At 45.7% G+C, this 25,412-nt stretch overlaps 1 protein-coding gene across 2 annotated transcripts; it reads right to left on the bottom strand.

The window, feature by feature from the left end:
• Positions 1-5,204: 5,204 nt before the first annotated feature.
• On the bottom strand, positions 5,205-24,486 carry LOC134068445 (ubiquitin-conjugating enzyme E2 Q2-like). 2 transcript variants are annotated; one of them, XM_062524059.1, is made up of 13 exons: positions 23,888-24,486; positions 22,067-22,171; positions 16,978-17,100; positions 14,936-14,992; positions 13,639-13,794; positions 11,868-11,952; positions 11,280-11,340; positions 10,024-10,114; positions 9,714-9,772; positions 9,142-9,190; positions 8,922-9,017; positions 8,320-8,386; positions 5,205-5,789 (listed from the first exon to the last, which is right to left on the bottom strand). In XM_062524059.1, exons 1-13 carry the CDS (start codon positions 24,044-24,046, stop codon positions 5,758-5,760), a joined length of 1,140 nt encoding a protein of 379 aa, XP_062380043.1. In that variant the 5' UTR covers positions 24,047-24,486; the 3' UTR covers positions 5,205-5,757. The 2 variants fall into 2 exon arrangements, with proteins under 2 accessions (XP_062380043.1, XP_062380044.1); XM_062524060.1 differs by having other exon boundaries at positions 13,654-13,794.
• Positions 24,487-25,412: the final 926 nt, after the last annotated feature.

Here is a 25,412-nt window from a genome sequence, read left to right as displayed (position 1 = left end):
ACAGAATGATAACCAAGGATGGGAAACTATTTTCAATGCAGGCTAACAAAGATAAAACAACAGAAAGCCTAAACGACAGGGGAAATAAAAAAAAAAACGCAGTTCACCATCACCTCACTTCATTGGGACTGTCTCTGGTAAGCGTTACACAGATCTACTGTGTGGCAGTAGAACAGCGTCCTTGACCATTTGGATATTGATACAGATGTAGTGAGCAGTGGGGCGGGCCCGGCGGGGAGGGAGTCGGAGATGCTGGAGTGCTCAGCAAAGATGAGCCAACATGCAACAGCCACTCCAGTAGATGGCTGGGATGAGACATTGACTATGACGGGACTGACCTTTCTCTCTGAAGATGTTAAGGTGTGTTGCTTGGAAACACACACACACACACACACTCATGCAAGATGGGCTTGATGAAGACACTTTCCCGAAGCCCGATGATGCCCTCTAGTGGCCAGCACAAAAGGAGACCAAGCTGGCAACTTTATAATGTACACTATATTGCCAAAAGTATTGGGTCACCTGCCGACCCCCACATGAACTTCAGTCACATCCTATTCTTAATCCATAGGATTTAACATGATGTTGGTCCACCCTTTGCAGCTACAACAGCTTCAACTCTTCTGGGAAGGCTTTCCACAAGGTTTAGGAGTGTGTGTGTTTATGGGCATTTTTTACCATTCTTTCAGAATCGCATTTGTGAAGTCACACACTGATGTTGGACGAGGAGACTGGCTCTCAGTTTCCGCTCTCAGGGATCCCACTCTAAGTCAGACTTAAAATTCCCTGACTTTCCCTGACCATAAAACAGAATTTCCATGACCTTGAAACTGGCATTTCCCCGGCATGTTTGCCTGAAGTGACGCCACCAGCCAAGATATTGCATTCTAGAATGTTGCACATTTTTAGAGCGGGAAATGTTTCGGGCAAAACAAAAACATTAAAGGTATACTATGCAACGTTTTTCAGTTAATCAATTCGTTCCATACTGTTATATATGATTAAATGAGTCATTACCGGTCGAACGGTGTGTTTTTTGCCCGCTCTAGTGGTCTGTAGCGGTAAAACCACACTTGCAACTTCAGGAGACACCGGGCACGCACCCATGCTCTACTCCAGGAAGTGTCATGTAAAGTCTCATGAAAAGGCACGGCAGACTGACCGATTGAGGAGTTTTGTCAAATATACACGCTAAAGCTGTAGGGGAAGCTCTGCAGAGAAATATGTAAGCATAAAACGAGCGAAAATGAAAAGTGACAGCGAAACCGGCGATGAAATCGCCAATCCTGCATAGTATACCTTTAAAGGTACATCCACACATGAAAAGCGAATACGCAGCAGATTTTGGCTATAACATAATTTACTGTTAATAAAATGCCATGATATTCCCTGACTGTGCATGCAAATTGACCAGATTCCCTGACTTTCCCTGACTTTTAAATGCCTCTCCTGAAATTCAGTGATATTCCAGGAATTCCCTGACCCGTGGGAATCCTGCGCTCTAATTCATTCCAAACGTGTTCTGTTGTGTTGAGGTCAGAAATCTGTGCAGGCCAGTCAAGTTCATCCACACCAAACTCTGTCATCCATGTCTGTAAGGATCTTGCTTGGCACGCTGGTAGTCATGTTGGAACAGGAAGTGGCCATCTCCAAACTGTTCCCACAAAGTTGGGAACATGGAATTGTCCAAAATCTGTTGGTTAATACGGAAGCATTCAGAGTTCCTTTCACTGGAACCAAGAGGCCAAGCCCAGCTTGGCGATAGCCCCTTCCTGTTCCAACAGGTGACCCCACTATAGTGGATAATGGGGTACTGCAACTTCCATAAATGTGTGTGAACACAGCCTTGGCACCATAGATTGTAGAATATATACTTTTAATTTATTTTTATAAACATTTAAATGAAATATTTTGAAATGCATGGTGAAATGAGAGGAACAATGTTCCTGTCAGAACAGACAGCTGTCTCACTTCTGAACAACTACAACCAAGACCATTCTTTGCTGATAAGTTCCATTGGACCCCATGAGGAATTGGATTGACACAATTCATTTAAATTTGCAAAGTCTCTTGGCTTTCCTTTATAACTTCATCAAGATTTCAACGCTTTTCAGACCATTTTAGATTCCCTAAAACTTTGACATGGCTGCCACCTGGTGGACAAGTAAACAACAACAGCTTTTTCTCAACCACTGGATACCAAATTCATAGCCTGGCTAGCGCCTACCACTTCTCAAATGAGACGTGGTCTAGCAACCAGACGTTCATTTTCTTGTATTTGAAAAAATGCCCAGATCCGTTTATTAGGCGCCACGGATGTCTATCAAATGTCCGTGCATAGCTCATCATGGTCTTGCCTTCTCCCCTGTTCTGTGATTGGTCCCCTATATCAGGCAAAAATTAGGGCGGTAGTTTCCAGACTGCCTTGGCTGCATGAATGAAATCACCGTGCAAGGCAGAATGGGAACACCCAGGCTACAAAATTCAGTCACTACATACTGCATTTTCATTTACAAGTTGTCTTGATTGTAAGAAAAAAGGACTTCAAGAGGGCATGATAACATTTATTTCTTAAAATTCTTTATTCATAAACTTGATGCAAGTTTACAAATTACTGTACATGGTCAAAATTACGCTTACAATGAAAAAAAAAAGAAAAAGAAAAAAAAAGAAATAAAACAAAAATTGAAACGCATGCTAACAGTGCTTAACTCCATAACCCACCCGATAACAACAAAGGGCCAGACGCCTGAACCAGAACATATTGGAGGCCCAGCCCAGCCCAGCCCAGCCCAGCCCAGCCAACATACACACAGCGGGACACCAGCAATGGTTAGTCAGATAACGGCCTGCGTGGAACGCACGAGCGGACATCAGGAGGACTGATGACCACTGGAACTCTAAAGGACTCGGAGAGATGCAGTTGCCATGACGATGCACTCCGGGTCCAGTCTGGGCGCTCGGGGCGAGTACGTTTGGGCAGTAGTCTGAACGAGAGAGTGTGTGTGTGTGTGTGTGTGTGTGTGTGTGTAAGAATAGCGGCAGGAGATGGGTGCAGGATGGTTTGGATTAATACAACAGTTGCTTGCAATGTCAACAGTCAGCTCTAGGAGGAGCCTTGGGTAGGGAACCACCAAGTGACATCCATCAACACAGAACAAAATAAGGCCTGTCCCTGGACCCTCGCCGCACATTGGTGCTCGGAGAATCAAACATCATCATCATAATAATAATAATAATAATAATAATAATAATAAAAAAATCAATCTTCCTGAACACTGGAAAAGGACATTTCCTGGGGCCACCTACAACAAGAGAGTATTCCTTGAGTATTAATGGAGTAGTAGTTATACTGGAGAGGGGGGGAGATATTAAAAACCATACAGAATGGAGTGGTGAACACTCCTCAATGTTAGGAAGGAGAGCACAATCGCTAGATAGGTCTTACATGATGTGTGTTTTTGGGGGCATGTTCAGGTACGTCATCCGTGAAAGTCGGTTTGTGTTTGTGGGGAGATTCAGGGCAAATCACTGTAGGGTGTGAAGAGTCAGTCAAATCAACTAAAATGCACTGACCTCAGACCAGTGGCTAAGTCTGATCTTAGGATGGACTACATGATCACCAGTGGGACAGACTGTACGACTGGACTGTCCACTTGGATAGGTAAATTAATCCAGAGCCCTTATGAGGACACGCTAGAAGTTGCCCAGGAGGAATGAACGGAGTCTCTGAGCGTCCAGCCCCGGCAACAGAACGCAGGGCGGAGTTCTGTTGTGTGTTACAACTAAGACCACATACCTTCACTAACCAGGTTGTGTGTACAAGGAATCCACAGATGGCTTCTCTGTTACGCACACATTAAATGTGGACGTGAATGCTTCGTGTGTGTGTGTCCATCGAGAGCTCTCGGTCACTCGGCACGGTCCTCAAACTGACCGGAACAGATGCAAGTCGTCTTCGCACCTGCCCGTCCACTCTCATAAGCGGCCCGATCTCTTCCAGTCCAAATGACCACCGCTGGCCGAAAGTACCCATGACGCAAACACTAGCAGAGATCGTTGTGTTAATCATTAGCCTAATAAAGAAGGTCTGTTAAGTCTGTGTCACCTAAACGTGGCCATCATTGTATAGGAGTTGGATAATCCAAAACAAAAACGAGTTAAAAATCCTGTGTTCGTGGTGATGAACTGGTGAAGGAATTCACCAGCACGACTGCGCTTATTGCAACACCATCAATGTTAGTTAGAGGAATGATCGCCGTAGGCATTAAGATGAAAGCCGCGTCGCAGCCATTGAGAAATAGCTGAGGGACGTGAGCGTTTCGATCTGTTACGGAAAACAAAACAAAGACGAAAGAAAAGGAAACAAAACAAGAACAGCAGTAGTCATGAAAATGCTTCACAAGAAAACATGGCTTGGAAGGTACGCCTTTAAATGTGATCGCTTTCCTAACGTCCATAAGGAGAGAGAGATTTAATGTCTGACAAAGTTGCAGTACTTGTCTGTATGCAAGGTCGAGTTCCACTGGTCCAGAGCCCTAAGGAGCAAACAAACGTAGCCTGTAGCCTGTACCCCGTCCCCCCCACCCCACTCGCATATAGTAAGAACACCTCAGGGACAACAAAAAAGAAAGAAAGAAAAAAAAAAAAACAGAAAAAAGGAAGAAGATTCATTCTCATAAGTACAATGTTTACAATGTGGAGTTAAATTCTACTACAGTTTACAGTGAGTGAAACCAAACCTTGCCGCTGCTAAGCCTGGTCATCCGCCAGGCGGTATAGCCAATCACGCAGAAGCTTGAGGAGGAACGAGCCAATGGTTGAGGGCGATCTCCTTCCTTCCTGCCATGTTGTCAACCCCTCCCACCACCACAGACGGTGCTTCCCTGATCAGCTGCTGTCCCCCTCATGCTCGGTGTCCTCCGTGCTGCTGTGGCTTCAGTACAGGCCTCAGGCCTCAGGCAAGAACAGGGGGCCTCGGAGCATCGTCTATCTTAGTCCAATACGGGGTAGTCTTGCTTTTGTATGGGAAATACATACATACAAATAGACAGAACATCACAGAAGCCAACCACAGCATACGCTAGCGTCCCCTTCTTCAGCTCACACTCACCACTCACCAAACCCCCACCCCTACCCATGGTGCCACTCTTCCACCAGGAGGGGGGGGGGGGGGAGTGGGCTTGTCTGTTTCTTTTTACCGCCTTTCCTTTCTTCTTTCTTTCTTTGTTTCTTTTTGTTTTCTTTTTTCCTCTCTTGGAAAGTCCAGTCCACAACTACTAACATGGTTGAAGTCAAAAAGGAGCTTGTTCTGTCCAATGGGATCACAGCAGCCACGCTGCTGACGCAAAAGGGAGGGAAATAAAAAAGTGAGAGAGAGAGAGAGAGAGAGAGAGAGAGAGAGAGAGAGAGAGAGAGAGAGAGAGAGAGAGAGAGAGAGAGAGAGAGAGAGAACGAGGGGAGAGTTCTTCTTGTGAGGTTACATGATGTGGTTGTCAGTTGGGGTGGGGTGGGGGGGTGGTTGATACTGTCCTCTTGCCAAGGTCAAAAAAGGTTAAGTCAGTCTGGGGGGTGGGGGGTGGGGGGGGTGGGGGGTGAGTGGGCGGAGGTGGAGGGGGGGGGGGGGCGGGGTCACCCCACTGAAGAGCTCCAGTCAGCAAACTAATTAAGAGTAAAATCAGAAGGGAGAAAGGACAACGACATGAACACACACCCGGCCCAGCCCAGCCCCAGGTCTCACGCCAGCAACGCCACCGTCTAGCCATCCTCCTTAGGGGGTGTGTACCAGCCTGCAGACACACACACACACACACACACACACACACACACACACACACACAGAGACACAGAATGAGGTGATTGTGAAGGAAGCCGTTTACTGTCTACACACAGTTAAAACTATATCGGAACGATACGTATTGTCGGATGTTGCGTATTGTCGGCCTCTTCCGTGTAGGTGCAACTTAATATTAATTTCCATACAAACTAAGACGCAGGATTCGTAAAGAAACGCAAGCACCCACACCATAAGTGCCTCTGAATGACCTATGTACCAAAAATGACATTTTAGCGTGACTTGAAGAGCTGTAAAACACTGTTGTAAGGCTGCATTTACAAAACCGCTTGGGAGCTCCAGTGGAATTTTGATTAGCGACGAGCTAGCCGTTGATGTACAGCAAAGATTCTAGAGCGGAGCAAGATGGATCAGTTCATACTTAGGATTCCCACGGTAGCCAGCGTATGTGACGACACCTGAGCTTATCAAAATGGCGCCTATGGAGTCATAGAACGCACTTCAACGTATCGTATTATCCGGCCTGTGATCTATCTTGTTCTGTTCTAGAATCTTTGATGTACAATGTGAAAAGGCCGATAACAGGTAACACACCAGGCCAGCACTAAACTCCGAGTGTGGTAAACTAAATTGGATATATCAGGCGATAAAAGCCCCGGTAAGAACCAAGCCAGATATTGTTCAAATCTACACACCTATGGCTACTGAAAAATGTGAGGTTAATTACAGTGCATGAAAATGCACTGTACTGTTATTCCAAGTCTTCTTCCGCAACTTCTTCTTATTATTCTTCTTCTAACGCACGCAATTCAGCTTGAACCGTTTAACGTAAAAACTTCATTCAAACTTTGTTGCGTAGGTCTTACTTATGCCATGTGTGCTTTGTATTTTTCAACTTTGTAACTTTTATACTTTTTAAACTATTAGTTAAAAAGTATTACAATTTCCCCCATAGACTTAACATTGCTCATTATGACATCACGGCAGCAATTAGAATCTTAGGCCAGGTGGCCGGCCACCTGGGCACCAACTGTCAGTTTCTCTGGCTTTAAGCATACAGTCTCTCAGAAGACTACATATCCTGTTAACTGTTTCCACTGTCCACAACTGTTTCAAAATAAAAGTCCTCACTGCAATAATACACTATTAAATCATTTAACCATTGAAACTACTCAACTATTGAACTGTTCAACCATTCCAACTGTCAGTTATCATCCACTATGCCTCCAGTCAACTACATGAAACCTCCATGTACCTAGCAACCAACATAGCAACCATTAAAATTAAGCGTTTATGACCGTTTCCATAGCAACCAACATGATTATACTGCAGTAACTTCTTGTTTCCTGATAGTGGCCACCATGGATACCCTAGCAACAAATGTTTCAAAATAAAAGTCCTCACTCGCAAGTTAGCTAGTTAGCATGGTTAGCATAGTTAGCATAGTTAGCATTGTTAGCATAGTTAGCATTTTTAGCATAACTGCAAAACATCATCAACTAAGTTAGCTAATCAACCTGGTTAGCATTGTTAGCAAATTTAGCATTGTTAGCATAGTTAGCATTTTTAGCATTACTACTAGAAATCATCGGTTAAGTTAGCTAATCAACCTGGTTAGCATTGTTAGTAAAGTTAGCATTGCTAGCATAATTAGCATTTTTAGCAAAACTGCTAGAAATCATTAGCTAAGTTAGCTAATCAACATTTTAACATGAATAGAAATCATTAGTTAAGTTAGAACTGGAATGTTTCATCTTTAAACTGTCTACCTTCACACTATCAACTCTCTGTAAACTATGCAACCACTATGTTTACCCAAGCTACACCTTAGTGACCATATCTACATTATCTATCTATTTTTGCATTTTCATGCACTGGTAATTCCTTGGAATTGCATTTCTAGTTTAACAAATGTTATTTTAAGGTATACTATACACACAGGCCAAGTACTGGATCCACTACAGGGAAGGAAAACAGCCTGACTCAGCAGTGCTGGGGCACAGACTGGCCAGTGCTGTGGCAAGTTAAGATGACTCAGCAGTGCTGGGGCACAGACTGGCCAGTGCTGTGGCAAGTTAAGATGACTCAGCAGTGCTGGGGCACAGGCTGGCCAGTGCTGTGGCAAGTTAAGATGACTCAGCAGTGCTGGGGCACAGGCTGGCCAGTGCTGTGGGGTTAAGATGACTCAGCAGTGCTGGGGCACAGGCTGGCCAGTGCTGTGGGGTTAAGATGACTCAGCAGTGCTGGGGCACAGGCTGGCCAGTGCTGTGGGGTTAAGATGGCTGTGTTCACTTCCCTTGGGTCAAACACCGGTCTAGTGGAGACGTAGCACTCTGGTGCCTCTTGTACCTTTACAGTACTTGAACTGTAACTTTATGGTACTTGAACTGTAACTTTACGGTACTTGAACTGTAACTTTACGGTACTTGAACTGTAACTTTACGGCACTTGAACTGTAACTTTATGGTACCTTGATTGTAGTCAGTGGCAGTTTGAATGGAACTAAATGTAAAAATAGCACTCACCATTCTTTTCATGGATCTGCACGAGGGATTTGTATGACTGCTGTGCTCTGGCAAGATTGTATTGGTTCTGGAGGAGAGAGATGTCAGAGGATACTCGTTAGTTTCAAATGACCAGCACAGCGGGCACTGCAAGAGTCCATCCCAGAGGTTAACTCCGCTTTTGAAAAGTAGCAATTGAGGTTTCAGTTTCCGCTCACACACACGCATTTAGAGGCCGACGGCGGTCAGCGTCGCACACACACTGATTACAGGAGACTGTCTCTCCATCAAACAGCCTCACTGCGTACACACAAGCAGCTCTGCACGGCAGCACAGTGCAACAGCCTCACTGCCAGCTCATTGGGAACATTACATGGCAAACTGGGACCTTCTGATGGAGACATTCAAACCTAAGACTTTGTCCACCCATTCACTCTCACAAAAACACACACACACACACACACAAATGTACAATTGTAATCATTTTCGCATTGTACAAGTGCACACACACACACACACACACACACAACTGCTTCTGAAGAAGATATTGTCTGGCCTCACACATGTGACACAAACGCACACAAACACACAAAGCAGTTTAGCTTAGCAGTAGCATTGCTCACTTTATTGGCTCCGAACTGCACTCTGGCTTTTCCTTTGACTAAAGTGGCGTTGATCTGCATGATGACAGACTCAATGGAATAGGCACTGCTCCAGCCCTGTAAAACACACCCATACACACACACACACCCACACACACACACACACAATATACATTAATCCCAAATGACATGAAACAGACTGATAACCATACACAGTAGCATCTCCAAAAGCCGGACTGACCTGCTTGGTTAGAAGCTCCATGCACAGGGCACCTCCCCCAAGGACATACCTACAGGAGAAGAGAAATAAGTACATCCATGAAGACTGCCACAGCACCAGCCCTGCCTCAGTGAAATAAGTACATCCATGAAGACTGCCACAGGCCCAGAGAAATAAGTACATCCATGAAGACTGCCACAGGGTCAGCAGGCCCAGCAGCACCAGCCCTGCCTCAGTGAAATAAGTACATCCATGAAGACTGCCACAGGCCCAGAGAAATAAGTACATCCATGAAGACTGCCACAGGGTCAGCAGGCCCAGCAGCACCAGCCCTGCCTCAGTGAGTGGACACGTGCTGGAGAGCTCGTGGGCTTAAGAGGAATCATCTTCTAGAAGAGTCTCCACGTTTAGAAGTCATGTCAAAATAGTACAACAATAGGGTCGTACATGAACAGAGTTGCAGGCATGTTAGGCCTGGTATGGGGTCAAACACTTCCTCTCACTCACTGACCGCAGAAGAGGAGTGCTTAATGAGAAAGGGAGAAAGGGAGAGAGGGAGGGAGGGAGGGAGAGAGAAAGAAATGCATACTCACCCTCCAGACAGGACAGGAGAGACAACCCGCACAAACGGAGGATCGAAGGGGAAATTGTCCTATAGAGAGAGAGACACACACACAGAGTTTAGAAGTAAAACACAACCCAAACCACAGGAAACGTCTAAGTGGGTTGCAGTTGCAGGTTTGCTACACTTCCTTTTTTTTGGCAAACAATTTTGACAAACCCTTGCCTTGCCTTTGCCCATTTCCACATTTCATGACACGCACACACACACGCACGCACGCACGCACGCACGCACGCACGCACGCACGCACGCACGCGGTAGGGAGAGGGCCAGGGGCTTACTTTGTAGGAGAAGTTGAGCAGGATGTAGTCCATTCCCTCCTTCTCCTTCAGCACCTGCAGGTCGCTGTGCAGGGGGCTGTCGGGGTCTACCCTGTTCCAAACACACACACACACACACACGCAAAGATATCAATCGGCAGCGCAAACCAAGGGCTAGAAACACAGCCCCAGCCGCAGAGCAAAGACAGAACTCCAAAGGCACAAGGGCCATGACCCAGGGGAGGGATCCCTACAGTGGGGCCAAACACAGAGAGACCAGTCCCAAAACAGCACAATTAACACTGAGATCTAACACAGAGAGACCAGTCCCAAAACAGCACAATTAACACTGAGATCTAACACAGAGAGACCAGTCCCAAAACAGCACAATTAACACTGAGATCTAACACAGAGAGACCAGTCCCAAAACAGCACAATTAACACTGAGATCTAACACAGAGAGACCAGTCCCAAAACAGCACAATTAACACTGAGATCTAACACAGAGAGACCAGTCCCAAAACAGCACAATTAACACTGAGATCTAACACAGAGAGACCAGTCCCAAAACAGCACAATTAACACTGAGATCTAACACAGAGAGACCAGTCCCAAAACAGCACAATTAACACTGAGATCTAACACAGAGAGACCAGTCCCAAAACAGCACAATTAACACTGAGATCGAACACAGAGAGTCCAGTCCCAAAACAGCACAATTAACACTGAGATCGAACACAGAGAGACCAGTCCCAAAACAGCACAATTAACACTGAGATCGAACACAGAGAGACCAGTCCCAAAACAGCACAATTAACACTGAGATCGAACACAGAGAGACCAGTCCCAAAACAGCACAATTAACACTGAGATCTAACACAGAGAGACCAGTCCCAAAACAGCACAATTAACACTGAGATCTAACACAGAAGAAACACTAATGGAAGATTTCCACATAGAAAAAACACGTTGTCAAATTCACCCTACCAAAAATTCCCTCAGGGGCATAGGATGCAGAGCAGCAAGATGTTTGGCCAGACTGAGCTAATTGAGCCATCAGCTAGTTCAGCAGTTTAGCTACTTAATTAAGATGCACAGGGGTCTTTCTGCCTCAACTAAGTTGATGTGGCATACAAACCATCCATGTTCATAGAAATAACATCACAAAAACATCACACATTTAATACCTGTGTTTTACCTGCCATGCTAGGCTTTAAAAAAATAAATAAATAAAAAGAGCGTGAGCTTGTCATTTCCACGGTGATGAGGTCACTTACGTTCTCAGCTTGACGTGCCACTCGTACAGACTGTCGTTGACCAGCTCCACTGAGTAGATCCCTGCACAGAAGGTGACGGGAGGAGAATGCCATCAGGTTACCTCAGGTCCACTACGAGCCGCTGCGTCATTCTTTTATGGGACTGTGTCCACTTTTTATTACAGTGATGTGTTTCACAAGACGGGAAGTGTGTGTGTGCCTGTGTGTTCTCTGGAGATCGTCCAGATAAGATAACTAAATGGTTAACACTAGCGGGCTAACTTACCTGAGTCCTGGGGTACCGGCATTTCACAACAATTAGCTGCAGCTTAGGCAGTGATTTTGCTAAATTTCTTCAGCTATGAGGTTAATATATGGGGGCACTAAATATTATATTAAATTGTTTTGTTTCTTTTGTTTGCGGTTTATACACCATGCGGCTAACACACAGGAAATTACAGTAATTGTAAGCCTGCTAGCCACTGAGACATTTAGCCCACTAGTCTGTAGGGTAATTGGGTTTACTAGCAGGTCACACAGGTAGCTGATCTGTAGGTAGCCCGTGGGCAGGGTCAGCAGAGTCGCTAGCACGTTAGCACGTTAGCTCACCTGTTTTATAACTCTGGGACCTGTAGATCTCCCTGAGCTCCTTCATCAGTCTATCTGAGGCCTGCACCGAGCCAGACACCGCACCCTGAAACACACAAAGGCACAGAGACACACGTAGATCATACACAACGCTCGCTTTACAGCATAGAGACACACGTAGGTCATACACAACAATCGCTTTACATCACAGACACACGTACATCATACACAACGCTCGCTTTACATCACAGACACACGTACATCATACACAGCGATCGCTTAACAGCACAGACACACACGTACATCATACACAACGCTCGCTTTACAGAATAGACACACACGTGCATCATACACAACGCTCGCTTTACAGAATAGACACAAACGTGCATCATACACAACGCTCGCTTTACAGAATAGACACACACGTACATCATACACAACGCTTGCTTTACAGAATAGACACACACGTGCATCATACACAACGCTCGCTTTACAGAATAGACACACACATAGATCATACACACCGCTCGCTTTACAGCACAGAACAGGCACACTGGTACAACAGAACGGCAGACATCCAAAAATAAAGAAAGAAAGAAAGAATAAACTGTAATGAATGGACCGGTCCATGAACAACCATTGGTCCACCACCAGCCAAAGCTTGTGGCTGTTGTTAAGGAATGTTAAAATGGCGTAGTGACTCTTAGATCAATTTCAGCTCCATCTTGTGTAACAATCTTCTTTGCAAGACCATATTTGTGCAAGATTGTCTATGGCACCCTGAGGTGAATATGACACCCGGACACTGATCCTTAGGTAACAAAGGAGGATTCTGAGGGAAGAAACCCAACCCAACCCAAAAGTCTTTCTACCGCTCATCCACTTTTAAGCACCACTTCATATTGCAATGAGACTGGGCTAGAAGTGCTGGTTAGGGAGTCATATGTCCTGAAAAAAGCACAGGCTAAGAGGGCCCAATGGCCTTACAAAATAAACAAACAAAACTCTTCAAATGTACGCCAGAAATACCCTGTGGACAGCAAGGCAGTGAGGAGACAATGCAGCAAAGCATACGCACACACACACACACACACACACACCACAAGAGCAACGGGATGCAGGGAGAGGAAAGAGAGAAAAGAGAGAGGGGGAAGGAAGGAGAGAAAGAAAGAAAGATGGAGAGAGAAAAGACTGAAACGCTGACGTGGTGGAGGAGGGGAGAGAAATAGGGAGAGATGGGTGGGATTGGGGAAGAGAAGGAGCAGAGAGAGCAAGCGAAATGCAGCAGGGAGATCTCTCTCTCTCTCTCTCGTCCTGCGGCAGAGCAGGAAGACACCTGACATCCACGTCTCTGCTCCACTTTCACCACATATATTTAGCACAACCTGCAGGAGAGAGAGAGCGCGCGCGCACGCACGCACGCGCACACACACACACACACACACACACACACACACACACACACACACACACACACACACACACACACACACACACACACACACACACACACACACACACACACACACACACACACACACACACACACACACACACACACACACACACACACACACACACACACACACACACACACGCCATGCTTCACAACTGTGCAATCACTGTGCAACACTACTGAACACACACACACACACATACCCCACTTGCACCCAAATAAGCGTAACCCATTAACACATATGCGTAACCCATTAGCTCACACACACACACACACACACACACACACACTCCCCGCCCCCGGACCCCAGAGATGTAAAAAAAAGTGTTGCCTTACCGAATGAGCACTTACATTCAGGTGGTCCTGCCTCTGGTTCTTGCGGATCTTCTCGAGGATGGCCAGGTTCTCCTTCTCGATGCCGTCGTCCTCCGACTTCTTCCCGTCCACCGGCTCCTCCTCCTTCATCTCGTAGTGGTCCAGGTCCTCGATGTCCTGCTCCGCCGCCAGGCCAGCCGCCGGGAGAGCAGAGGAGAGGAGGAGAGGAGGAGAGGAGGAGAGGAGAGGAGAGGAGAGGAGGAGAGCACAGGTGAGCCGGCAGCCAGGTGAGGTGTGTGGGAATAAAAGCTACCAGTACTGCTCTGGCCACAGCCACAGCACTGTGGGAAACGCTAACGGTGAAGAGAACTCACTAACACATTACTGTGCGTTCAGACCAAGAGCGACTTGAGCTTCCAAAAATCGCTCAGGACGCCCTGTCAAGGACGCCGTGGGAAGCTTTGGATGCTTTGGCCGCTCTGACGTAGTAGCATTCTATGTTCGTTGCTGGTCGTTTGGTCGCTGAACCGCGTCATAGCTCATTACCATTAAGTTAAACCACTTTCAACTTTCTCTAGTCGCTCAAGACGCCCAAAACGCGACGCCGATGGATTGGTCGCTGCTGGCAGCTGAGAGAAGCCGGCTTCCATTGAAAATGAATGACTTCCGGAATCTTTGGAAGCTCAAGTCGCCCGCGGTGTGAACACACAGTTACAGTTTGAACAATCACATGACCAGACATGTGTGTTCTGATGTGCTTGTTCATGTAAAGCGCACTGAATTAGTCCTACATGGAATTAGTCCTACATGAAATGTGACATAAATAAAGTGCCATTAGTTGGCCAGTATGAATGAAATAAGTGCTTGAACAATTGTTCTGTGCTTCAAGCCCTATACTGCCTACTAAAGATTGCATTAATGTATATTTAATATTACTATTCCAGGACTCTACTTCATTAAAAAATATGTCCACACATGTTTCTTGTAAACACCATTGGCATTTTGATTCAATTAAAAAGCAATATTAATCTAGGCCCCAGCCGTGGCGCAACTGGCTGGGGCACCTGCACCGCACGCCGGCGACCCGGGTTCGATTCCCGCCCCGTGGTCCTTTCCGGATCCCACCCCAGCTCTCTCTCCCACTCACTTCCTGTCATTCTCTCTACTGTCCTGTCCAATTAAAAGGCATAAAAAGCCCAAAAAAAAAAAAAAAAAAAAAAGCAATATTAATCTAAACTGTAATACAGTTCAAGTGTAAGTAAAATGATCCATTATATGAACACAATAGTACAAAATAAAATCAGGAAAGGAAAGAGACCTCTCCCATTTCTTCCTCCTCCTCTTCCTCTGAGGTCACCTCATCTGTGGTGGCATGCTGGAGAGAGAGAGAGAGAGAGAGTGAGAGAGGAGGGAGAGAGAGAGAGAGGAGGGGCAGAGAGAGAAAGAGAAGGAGACAGAGCGATAGAGAGAGAGACAGAGGCAGTGAGCGAGAGACAGAGACAGAGGGGGGTGGAGAGAGAGCGAGAGAGAAGAGGGGGGTGGAGAGCGAGAGAGAAGAGGTGGGTGGAGAGAGGGGGGTTAGATTTAGCTGACAAATCAGTATTATTCACTTCCATTCACCCCTACTGACCCATCCGTGTAAATGGAGACTGCATTCCAAACATGTCTGCAGCAGCATTAGACTGTGTGTGTGTGTGTGTGTGTGTGTGTGTGTGTGTGTGTGTGTGTGTGTGCGTGTCATTCAGCTGACACCACGGCTCCAAACACAACAATGGGGGTGGGGACTGTTGCAAATTATGACCAATGGCAAAAGCTGCTTCCTCATTCTTCCATCAAAGACACGGAACCTTATCAGACGAAGCGGCAGCGGCAGCGTCAGCGGCGGCGGCCTTCTCGTGAGTGGCACCTGCGCTAACATGTGGACGTGTCTCGCCACGTCTTGGGCCTCTCGCACGACGGGTTCGTCAAACGCAAACCTGTCTTCCTGCTTTTGCCCGTTAACCGCACAAGCGCACACAGACTGCCTTTTCCTCCTCGACCCTGAGCACCGGATGCCTCTATTGATCCCCCGTCCCCCACCTCGTCTCAACTCCACTCACGGCCCTGGCCGCTCTGGGCGCACTTTACACAGTGGAGAGGAAGCTAGAAAAACGTGAGCAATATCAGCTGGGACATGGCAAGGTCAACAACACACAGGGGTGTGGGTGTGGGTGGGTAGATGGATGTGTGTGTGTGTGTGTGTTTACACTTCACAAACAACTCAAGCAAAATGCAAGCTTCAGAACGGGAAGAGCAGTGATCTTAACGTGAGAGAATAATCTTGCTAAACAACACCCTCGACAGCCATTTTGCACTTGTAAACGAGCAGATGCAGATTAGGCAGGAGCCCCAGAATAAGGCTGTGCAGTGCAACAGAACCTGGGCGTGCTACACAAGGGTGCCACTAATCTCCCTGAGCTGAAACTCAAGTGTGAACACTGCTTAATTAATGATGTCTTGCTCACACACACACACACACACACAATACCACCGTTAACGGCACGTGTCTTTTGGACTGCTGCTTGTCGTGAGAGCAGATGGAAAATTAAACATATAAAACCATTATTATCATGATATTGCTATGACTACGATTATTATATTTTAACTAATGTAGTGTTGTCCATACACCGTAAGTCGCTCTGAACAAAGGTTTCTGCCGAACACCATAAGCGGTGTCAACTGGTTCTGGGATGAGAATCACAGACTATGGAAACACTGGCAATGCACAATGCACTGCGTTTCAAAGTCTGTTACAAGACGATTGACTTGTTTTGCATGGTTGGTGTGTTAGAGAATATGTGGAATAATTAGCCCAAAGTGGCCAGTTCTGTGGAGATGACATCACCATGACGACACGGGGCAGTCACAGGGAAGCACTCAACACTAATTCATAATGAGTGACCATCAAATGTAGAGGGGGGTAGCCAACGAGAAATCAAGTTGAAACCAATCAGAGGGCAGGAGTGTAGTAGACAGAGGTCGCTAGTGAAGGCTAATGGAAGATCATGGGAACACAGTTCATTTGTAACGGATCCTTAATCATATTTACTCAGCAGAGAAACCAAAACAGCCTCTCGTTCTAGCTACATGATCAACATCTCAAGCATGTTGGGAGGTTAGGCTTCGGCGTGCAGGTTCAAACAAAACTGAGAAAAAATGTCAAAAGAAAAGCGGGTTTTTTTTTTCTGATTGTTATCTTTCTTGCTTCTGAACCAAAGCTCCTCACAGCAACTGCCATTTCCCAGCTGCGCTGCCCGTAGTGCTAAGGGGAGCCTGTCTCTTTGGGCCAGGCAGCCAGGGTGCTGCAGGGTCCTAGCGTACCTTGCGTTCCTGGTTGACGGGCCCAGCAGGCAGCGGCTGGTCCAGCATCTCCACGTCGGGATGCTGCGGCAGGTTGTAGAGGCGGCACAGGTCACAGATCAGCCGCTTCAGCTGCTGCAGGAGCTGCAGGAGAACAGGTACAGCAACATGGGCATCATCAATATACATACACTATAGCCTGTGTGTGTGTGTGTGTGTATGTGTGTGTGTGTGTGTGTATACAGCAACGTGGGATGAAGCACAGTAGCATCATCTCTCTGTCATCAATATATATACACTATAGCCTGTGTGTGTGTGTGTGTGTGTGTGTACAGCAACATGGGCATGAATCACAGTAGCATCATCTCCATCATCAATATACACTAGAGTGTGTGTGTGTGTGTGTATACAGCAAACATTTTTCTAAACATAATATACACACCATACTTCAATTAATTCCGATGGGATATGGTCACTGCGCTTTAACCCCTTAAATGGTGACCATACTGTGTATCATCCATTTTAATTTGCATATGCATCATATTTCTATAGTACCCATAGTTATATACATAGTTAGGAAACTTGGGCCGCCAAATGCTGTTTCATTACATGTTTTACAACAGTATCTCAGTATGTATGTGAATGTGACAAATAAATCAAATCCTTGAGTCCTAGTTATTGTGTAAAAACAGCCTTGTTGAAGCCTTAGAGAGGAACTATGCAGGTTTGCCGACCCGGTGGCACAAACTTGCAGGCGTGTTTTTTTCCGCTCACAGGTGCTAGGGGGAAACGAGACAGCCATCATTCAACCAATATAAGTCAAATAGTCATTCCAATGACTCCAGAGCTGATCAGTTAAGGCAAATTAAGGTAAAAAAAAACTTGTATAGTCACCTTTTAAAAAAACACCTTTTCTAAAAAAAATTATATGATCATATTACTGAGATATTCAATATTGTCACCTTAAACTCATAGTAATGCCCTGGGTTTAACTAGTCAGCTATTCAGCTTCTACATCAGAGACCATTATCTGTATAAGTGGCCTATTCCCCAATCATGAGCGGGCCATCCAGAAGAGCAGTGCAGAAAAGGTCCTCTAAACTAACAATGCTGCGTTTCTCCCAAGCAAACAGAGAACGGAGCACAGACGCTCTACACTCTCTCCTTGGGAAGTGTATTGATCTATAGCACTGGATACTAAATAGACTGCACAGTGCTCTCTCTCTGTACTAAATAGACTGCATAGTGCTCTCTCTCTCTGTACTAAATAGACTGCATAGTGCTCTCTCTCTGTACTAAATAGACTGCATACAGTAATTTCCCGCATATAAGCCGCATTGTGTATAAGCCGCAGGACAGTGTTTTATGCAAGTCAAAAGAAAAAAAACATATTAACACCACATTAACTGGCCCCCTGTATTAACCTCATAGCGGGAGAAATTTTGCAAAATCAATGTATAAGCCGCGGCTAATAGTAGGGAAATTACGGGTAGTGCTCTCTCTCTGTACTAAATAGACTGCATAGTGCTCTCTCTCTCTGTACTAAATAGACTGCATAGTGCTCTCTCTCTGTACTAAATAGACTGCATAGTGCTCTCTCTCTGTACTAAATAGACTGCATAGTGCTCTCTCTCTCTGCAGATGTGGAGGGTACATTATACAGGCTGATTTACACACAGGCTGGCCATACTGAGACCTTTTCTCCTACACACACACACACACACACACACACACACACACACACACACACACCACCTCTGGTCTCCAGAGCACAACAGGTGTGTCAGTTTCATCTTGGAGCTGAACGCAAACACGGAGCGACGCACAGCCACCAGCATATCCATCGTCAACATCAACCAATGCCACAATTACGGCTCATTTATAGCAAAGGGCCGAGGGAGACATCACTCAAGGTGAGTCCTCAGGGAAACTCATCACTCGAGGTGAGTCTTGAGTAGGGTTGCAAAGGGGCGGAAAATTTCCGGTAAATTTCCGGAAACTTTCTGGAAATTTCCCATGGGAAGTTAAGCTGGGGAATTTTGGAAATATTCAAAATGGGAAACTTTTATGGAATTACAGGAAATTAGGGAATTAATGGGAATTTACAGGAATTTTGTTTTTTACTAGCAGTTTACATTAGCTAGCCAAGACTGCCATGAACACTGACTTAACTCGACTTGTTACAAAAATGTTTAATGAATTCATTTTAATCCTCGGTTGGCCAAAAAATGCCGATATTACATACATGTATGACCCCAAACCTCACAGACTGTGATTATTTTAAAAGTGCCAAGCTAAATCAGACCAGTAATATGACCATATGATTATTAACCATCCCATTAGAGCTTATGCAAAATAACGTTCTTCCATTTACATGAGGACAACAGTGATGACACGCCAGGAACTGGGCGACTCTGTTCGCAAACTTCCCCCAGTTTCGCACCAGTTATTCCCACATGAGATAACGTTTGCAATGACGTTTCCACCGGGAAAATTAGGTTTCCTATATGTCTAGTAGCCTATGTTGATGTTGTGCATGTAATTGACCTGTGTGCAGGGCAGAAATTCAACTGAATTTGCATTAAATCAGGTTGTTTTAACTAACATTATGCTGAGAGATGGGTTTTTTCCAACTACATTAAGGTCTCTGTTATATACTAACTTGCCAGATACAATATTTCCAGTTTATTCCCATTAATTCCCATTTATTCCCGTTAATTCCCATATATTCCCGTTAATTCCCATGGAAAGTTTCCAACTTTGAAAATTCCCGGAATTTTGCAACCCTAGTCTTGAGTGACGTGATAATTGCACATACTGTATCACACTGGGATTGACTCATGTGGGTCACTTGCATAACCAAAAAAAAAAGAAAGTCAAGTTTCAAACTGTAACTGCCACTCAAATGCAATCTTAGGCATCAAATGAATCAACATAACATCACTCCTGTCATTTGCTACCCCAGTTATATTAACTTCTACACATGTTTACTGGTGTCACTTCAGGCAGGAATGCATATTGGAGGGGCAAGGCTAGGCAAGGCAAGGCAAGGCAAGGCAAGGCAAGGCCCTGCATCTCGCCTCTCTGCAGGGGAGCGTTGACCTGGAGTCAAGTGGGCGTTCACATGCCAGTGGCGTGTCATTTCCTCTCCTCTCCTCTCCTCTCCTCGCCTCATTCAGCCGCTCTCCGCTCAGCTTGCCTGCTCTCAGGTGCCCCCCCCACAAGCAGCTCATCCCTCCAAGTCTCCATCGCGAACACATACCAGCCACATCTCTCCGAAGCGTCAATCAAAATAGACAAGACAGCGGAGTCATGAAAAAGTAAAGCTAAAGAGCAAACGTTGGCTGTAGAAGCCAATTTTGTATAACATTTCCTATAATAACACACTAGTACATAACAGGCTTGAATTTTCTTCCACTGACTGCAATAATACTCACCCTGGACTCAACCCCACCCTGTCAAGTGACTGAGTCAGTCAGTCTCACACACACACACAATCCCAAACAGCCTTACTTGAGCATGCCCCAGATGCACCACCATTCGTCTCCTCTCGCGGTCAGTCGGGATCAAAAACAGAAAACATCCCCAAACTATCCGGGCAGAAAAATATTACGAGAGTAACTTAAACATTGCCAGCTTCAGAGCTCAACATCCCAAATCAAGAAGACTAGGAGGAAACCAGAGAGGGCAGCCAATCCCACCAAGGTCACCATAAAAACTAACGGTCACTATGTGCATACATGCACGCACACGCGCACGCGCACGCACACGCACACACCTGGCCCATCTGTCACACGATAAACAGGCTCTCATGCCATACACTACATGAGTGGCCATTCCACAAGTCGGTGAAGCTCACACAACCATCCACAGCTACGCACTGGGATGAGTGAAGCTCAAGCGGAGTTTCTAATTCAGGAAAAACAAACTCACACTCGTGCACGCGCACATACACACACACACACACACACACACACACACGCCACTCTTCCCTGAGTCAGGTTTATTTTTCCCCTCCCCAGTGGTTCTTTTCAGCCCGGGTTTTGCCGTTGAGCACACTCCCTTGACTCGCGTGCGCATACACACACACACACACACACACACAGGCTTTCCAGGCACAATTTTAGACGGAATAGATAAATAAAATAAGCAAATAAATAAAACCAAAAAAAGAGGCCAGTTGTAGATGATGTATCCCCATGCTGGTGCCTGATGGGCCTGAGAGCAGCAGGGCGCCCCACCGGCGTCAGGGCCTCCACTGCGCTGCCCTGCGGAGAGGGCGTCAGGGCCTCCACTGCGCTGCCCTGCGGAGAGGGCGTCAGGGCCTCCACTGCGCTGCCCTGCTGAGAGGCAGCCTGGCCCACTAATTCTGCACGCGGGACTCAACTACGGCAACGGAAGCCCTGCATGTTCTGCTTAGAGGCAGCCTGGCCCACTAATTCTGCACGCGGGACTCAACTACGGCAACGGAAGCCCTGCATGTTCTGCTTAAGCCTACCTTACACTGACAGACTTTGCCAAGATTTGGGAAAGATTCTTGAAAGATTGTAGTCTTTTAACTAATGCCCCCCATTCAAGCTTTACTCAAAAAACTACAATCTTTCAAGAATCTTTCCCAAATCTTGGCAAAGTCTGTCAGTGTAAGGTAGGCTTTAGACGGCTAGTGTTTTTTTGTTTTGTTTTGTTTTGTTTTGTTTTGCCACCCCCCCCCCCCCCCTCCCCCCTCTCTCCCTTAATAGTCATGACTTGCTTGATTCCAGGTTTGAGGGTGGAAACAAACTGAAAATACATAAAGGGCTATTGAGGCCTTTGAAAACACTGTAAAGATCCACACTTAGGCTGCTTGTCACAAGAACAGTTGAAAATGATGATAGTTTCACCAGTGCACATTTTGAAAGAGAAGAAACGGTCATAGACCACAGTGAAGCTGCAGCATGTGACTGGTAACCCAGCACCTCGGTGGTCTCTGGGCCACACATATGACGAGTAACCCAGCACCTCGTAGGGCTCTGGGCCACGCATATCTACAACTACACTGTCATACGGTACCAGCATGTTCTACAGGCCTGCTCCGCCGCTGCTATGCCCCTGGCGCGGCGAGAATTCTTACCAGCGTGCTGCCCTTTCGCACATCGTCCAGCCGCTCCAGCACCTGAGTCAGGCTCGGGTCATCGGAATCCACAAACCATATCGGAGGTGTCGACGGGTACGATTCCTGTGTGGGAGAGACGTAGGAAACATGGCAGAGCTCAGCACAAAGAATGCAGTGGCCCAAGAGCCCATTGTGTACTTTACAATGTGTGTTTTCTCAGAAGAATGGAGCTCTAAAGAGGAGGAGAGACTTGCTACAGTGCCCTGTCTGGAGCATTCGTATGGGCACAGACTTCTCTACACCACTGCTTAGCTGGCCACTACAATGTCTCACCAGTAAATGTCCCCTACAGTGGCAATGGAGAAAACTGGCACTGTAATAAGCTGTGATATAAGATAAAAACATGTTATATAAGATGATAATGTCCCTAGGTTTAAACGACATCCACTTTGCCCATGGGCAGATATCAAGAAAATCTGAGTGGCGTCATAACAACTCCCAAGAAGACTTGAAAAAGAATACACCATGTCGGGTGGCACCTGCAATGTTCAGTGTGCATGCATCACCCTTTCTTTGTGCCACTGAGAACTGTATACTGCATACGTAGTATGGGAAGAGAACTAAATTCATGCCAATAAGACGATGATGTCCCAAGTAAAACAAGGACTGGTTAGCAAGGTAGGGCAATTAAGTGTGACGTCAATGCTTCTTGATGAGTTAGTCCCTAGGTTATTTGCCTAACAATAACGAGGGTAGGAACTGGCAAAATCTGCATTCAGACATTTGAGCGTTTACGCAAATATCCGTATATCAACGTTTGACAAATTGTGGTATTCTCCTTCAAGCACATAAATCATACCAAAGAGTGACACATTCCAGTCGTGGGATAGGAAATGTCAGTCGAATTAACCGGGAAGAGGGCTAGCTAGCTATCTAACTAGCCAGGAAGCTAACGACAGGATATCATTAAAATCAACCGCCAACTTAAGCGTCCACTTTTATTTTTCTTTGATGCCTGCTGTTGAATGCTAGCTTAACAATCAAATACACAAAATACACTACACAGTTTCCTAGACCAGGATCTATGACGATTGTGTGATTTTAGTTTGAGTGTATTACCTAACGTTTGCTGGCCTGATTCTACAGCAAAAGCTAGCATACTAGTATCAGTGTTAACGTTAGGCCAGAAATGGAGAGCCACCTACAGCTAACGCTGCCCCTTTTGCTTGAATATCCAACGAAATATGAAGCTCACTCCAACAAAAGTGGTCAGAAAGGAAATTCTATGTTTGAAAACGCATCTGGCCTCGAAACTGGATTTGCTAAGGCTATGGTTAACCCATTACCGATTAAGTTAACCGAGTACAGTGTTGTTCGTCACAGGTTATTTCAGCTAGCTACTTCGCAGTCCTTTGGTGGCTAGGGTTGCCTGCTAGCCAAACATTTGATGCTAACGTTACATTAGCTAGCCAGCACAGCTAACAGTAACAGATGACTTATGCTTAGCGGACCACAATGAACTCGAGAAAAACACATTTAGTAATCCAATTGTCGCAATGCAACAATCTTTAACACACCCGTAGTCGATGTAATTTATATAACCAAGTGTTACGACAAATGTTGCAACGACTTGACACTGCTGTACAATGAACTGTCTTTTCTGTCTGCGTGTCTGTCTGTCCTGACTTGTGATCAACAAAAATGCGAGATCTGACTCTCAGGCCCAACTCGCTACGGCACCATCGGTGGGCCACAGTTAGCTTGTCATCTAAGGTAGGGAAATATTGCTAACAGCTAGCCTGCAAGAAATATAGAAAACACTTCTCCCGTCCCCCGTACCGTGATGTTGCAGTGAATGATTAGCAGCTTCTCTCCGGTAACGTTGAACTGGCAGCTCAGCTCATCCGGCTTCCAGTCAATGATTCGAAAACGTTCATGATTCGGGTCAAAAATGGACTCCAGAAACTTCAACTCGGCCTTCAGTCCCGAAACGGACATCTTCCACTCATCTCCGGCTGGGCCGCAGGGGAGGGGGGAGAAGTCGGGACCTACTGCAGCCACGCAGTCGAGTCCGAAACAAGCAGCACAAATGGCAACAAAGAGGGGATAATACGCCTTTTGAACAACGCTCCCTGAATCTTAATGGCAACAACAGAGTGCTAGCAGCTAGCTTGCTAGCTGGCTAATAACAACGCCTTGGCCGTTGTTTTTCGCCAATAAATTCTCGATGTCAATACGGCAGTGAACAAAACTAGAACTTCCCCGTGTTAGTAATTCTCTCGTTTCCTACAAACAGTAGATCGTTTGTACGTTAAACCGACCACACGTATAAAATCTAGCAAAAACAGAGCACAACGCAGACTGTGAATCTTTATCCCCGGCGCAGATGCGCAGAACAGTGCCTTCTTCTGGGGTTTAAAGATGGCGTGCCGTTCGGATCCCGCAGAGTCCCAGCATACTGTGCGCCTGTAGCGGGCGGAGAGTGAGTGTCTCTCTTGAAAAAAAAAAAGAAAAGAAAAAAGTGATAATAATGAAATGCTGACAGAGGAAAGCAAAGGTTTAACACCTTAACACAGTAGAATAAAGGTATAGTATATCTATTCATTATGCAACATTAGACCTAAACAAGGAGATAACATGTTATAGGCCTACTATTTGAAAGTTTCCAGCTGCACAGAAGTAGGCCTAACCTGACCTAGGCTTGTTTCCCATAAAACATCAGCACATTAATCAGCAATTATGACAACATTAGTTTTCAGAAGAGTTTTCAGAAATCTCTTCAAATGCAACCTATTAAAAGATTTGTGCATCGGTGCAGTGAATGTAGGCCTACTACACATTGTAGCCTTAAAACTCAGGCAACCAGCTAAAAAGCCATAGCATAGACAACACAATGCAGTGTAACTCAATACACTTCAGCTAAAACCAATTCTATAGAACTATATTTTGTTCACTTGAATACAATGCAATAGGCTACAAAAGGTTTGACTATACAGCAGCCTGACACACAATTCATAGCATGCCTTTTGTGTCATAGTCACACCATGGGCCAATGATCTTGCATGCTAAAGGATCTGTGTGTTTAGGACCTGAAAGCAGGTGTTGCATTTTCCCCCTAATATTGTCACTGATAGTTAACCTTAGTCCCTTCTGTGTGTCCTTACCACTAGGCATGCTGATCTATTCCTTTATTTGGTTATTCCTTTATTCTTATAGCCTACATAAATTAGGCTACTGCCTTTATTTTTTATGTTTTTTGTTGAGTGTTGTACTTGAGTGCAAAGATTAACCGGAGTCAAATTCCTCTTTTGTTTCGCAGAGGCCAATAAAGCTGATTCTGATTCTGATTCTGTGCTCCCCAAAC

The sequence above is a fragment of the Sardina pilchardus genome, chromosome 21, assembly GCF_963854185.1.
Source record: "Sardina pilchardus chromosome 21, fSarPil1.1, whole genome shotgun sequence".
Lineage (NCBI taxonomy): Eukaryota > Metazoa > Chordata > Actinopteri > Clupeiformes > Clupeidae > Sardina > Sardina pilchardus.
The sequence above is the reverse complement of the archived record's forward strand: the minus strand, read 5'-3'. Positions and strand labels throughout refer to the sequence as shown.

What these genes read in the sequence shown, in the direction of transcription:
- LOC134068445 (XM_062524059.1), bottom strand. Translation starts at nt 24,046, where the DNA reads ATGTCCGTTTCGGGACTGAAGGCCGAGTTGAAGTTTCTGGAGTCCATT. An exon ending in TGAATGTAAGTGCTCATTCG is followed by an intron (nt 11,953 to 13,638) that starts GTAAGGCAACAC and finishes TGTGTGTTTCAG; the next exon opens with GGTGCGGTGTCTGGCTCGGT. An exon ending in TGCAGTTCGGAGCCAATAAA is followed by an intron (nt 8,387 to 8,921) that starts GTGAGCAATGCT and finishes TCTCTCCTCCAG; the next exon opens with AACCAATACAATCTTGCCAG.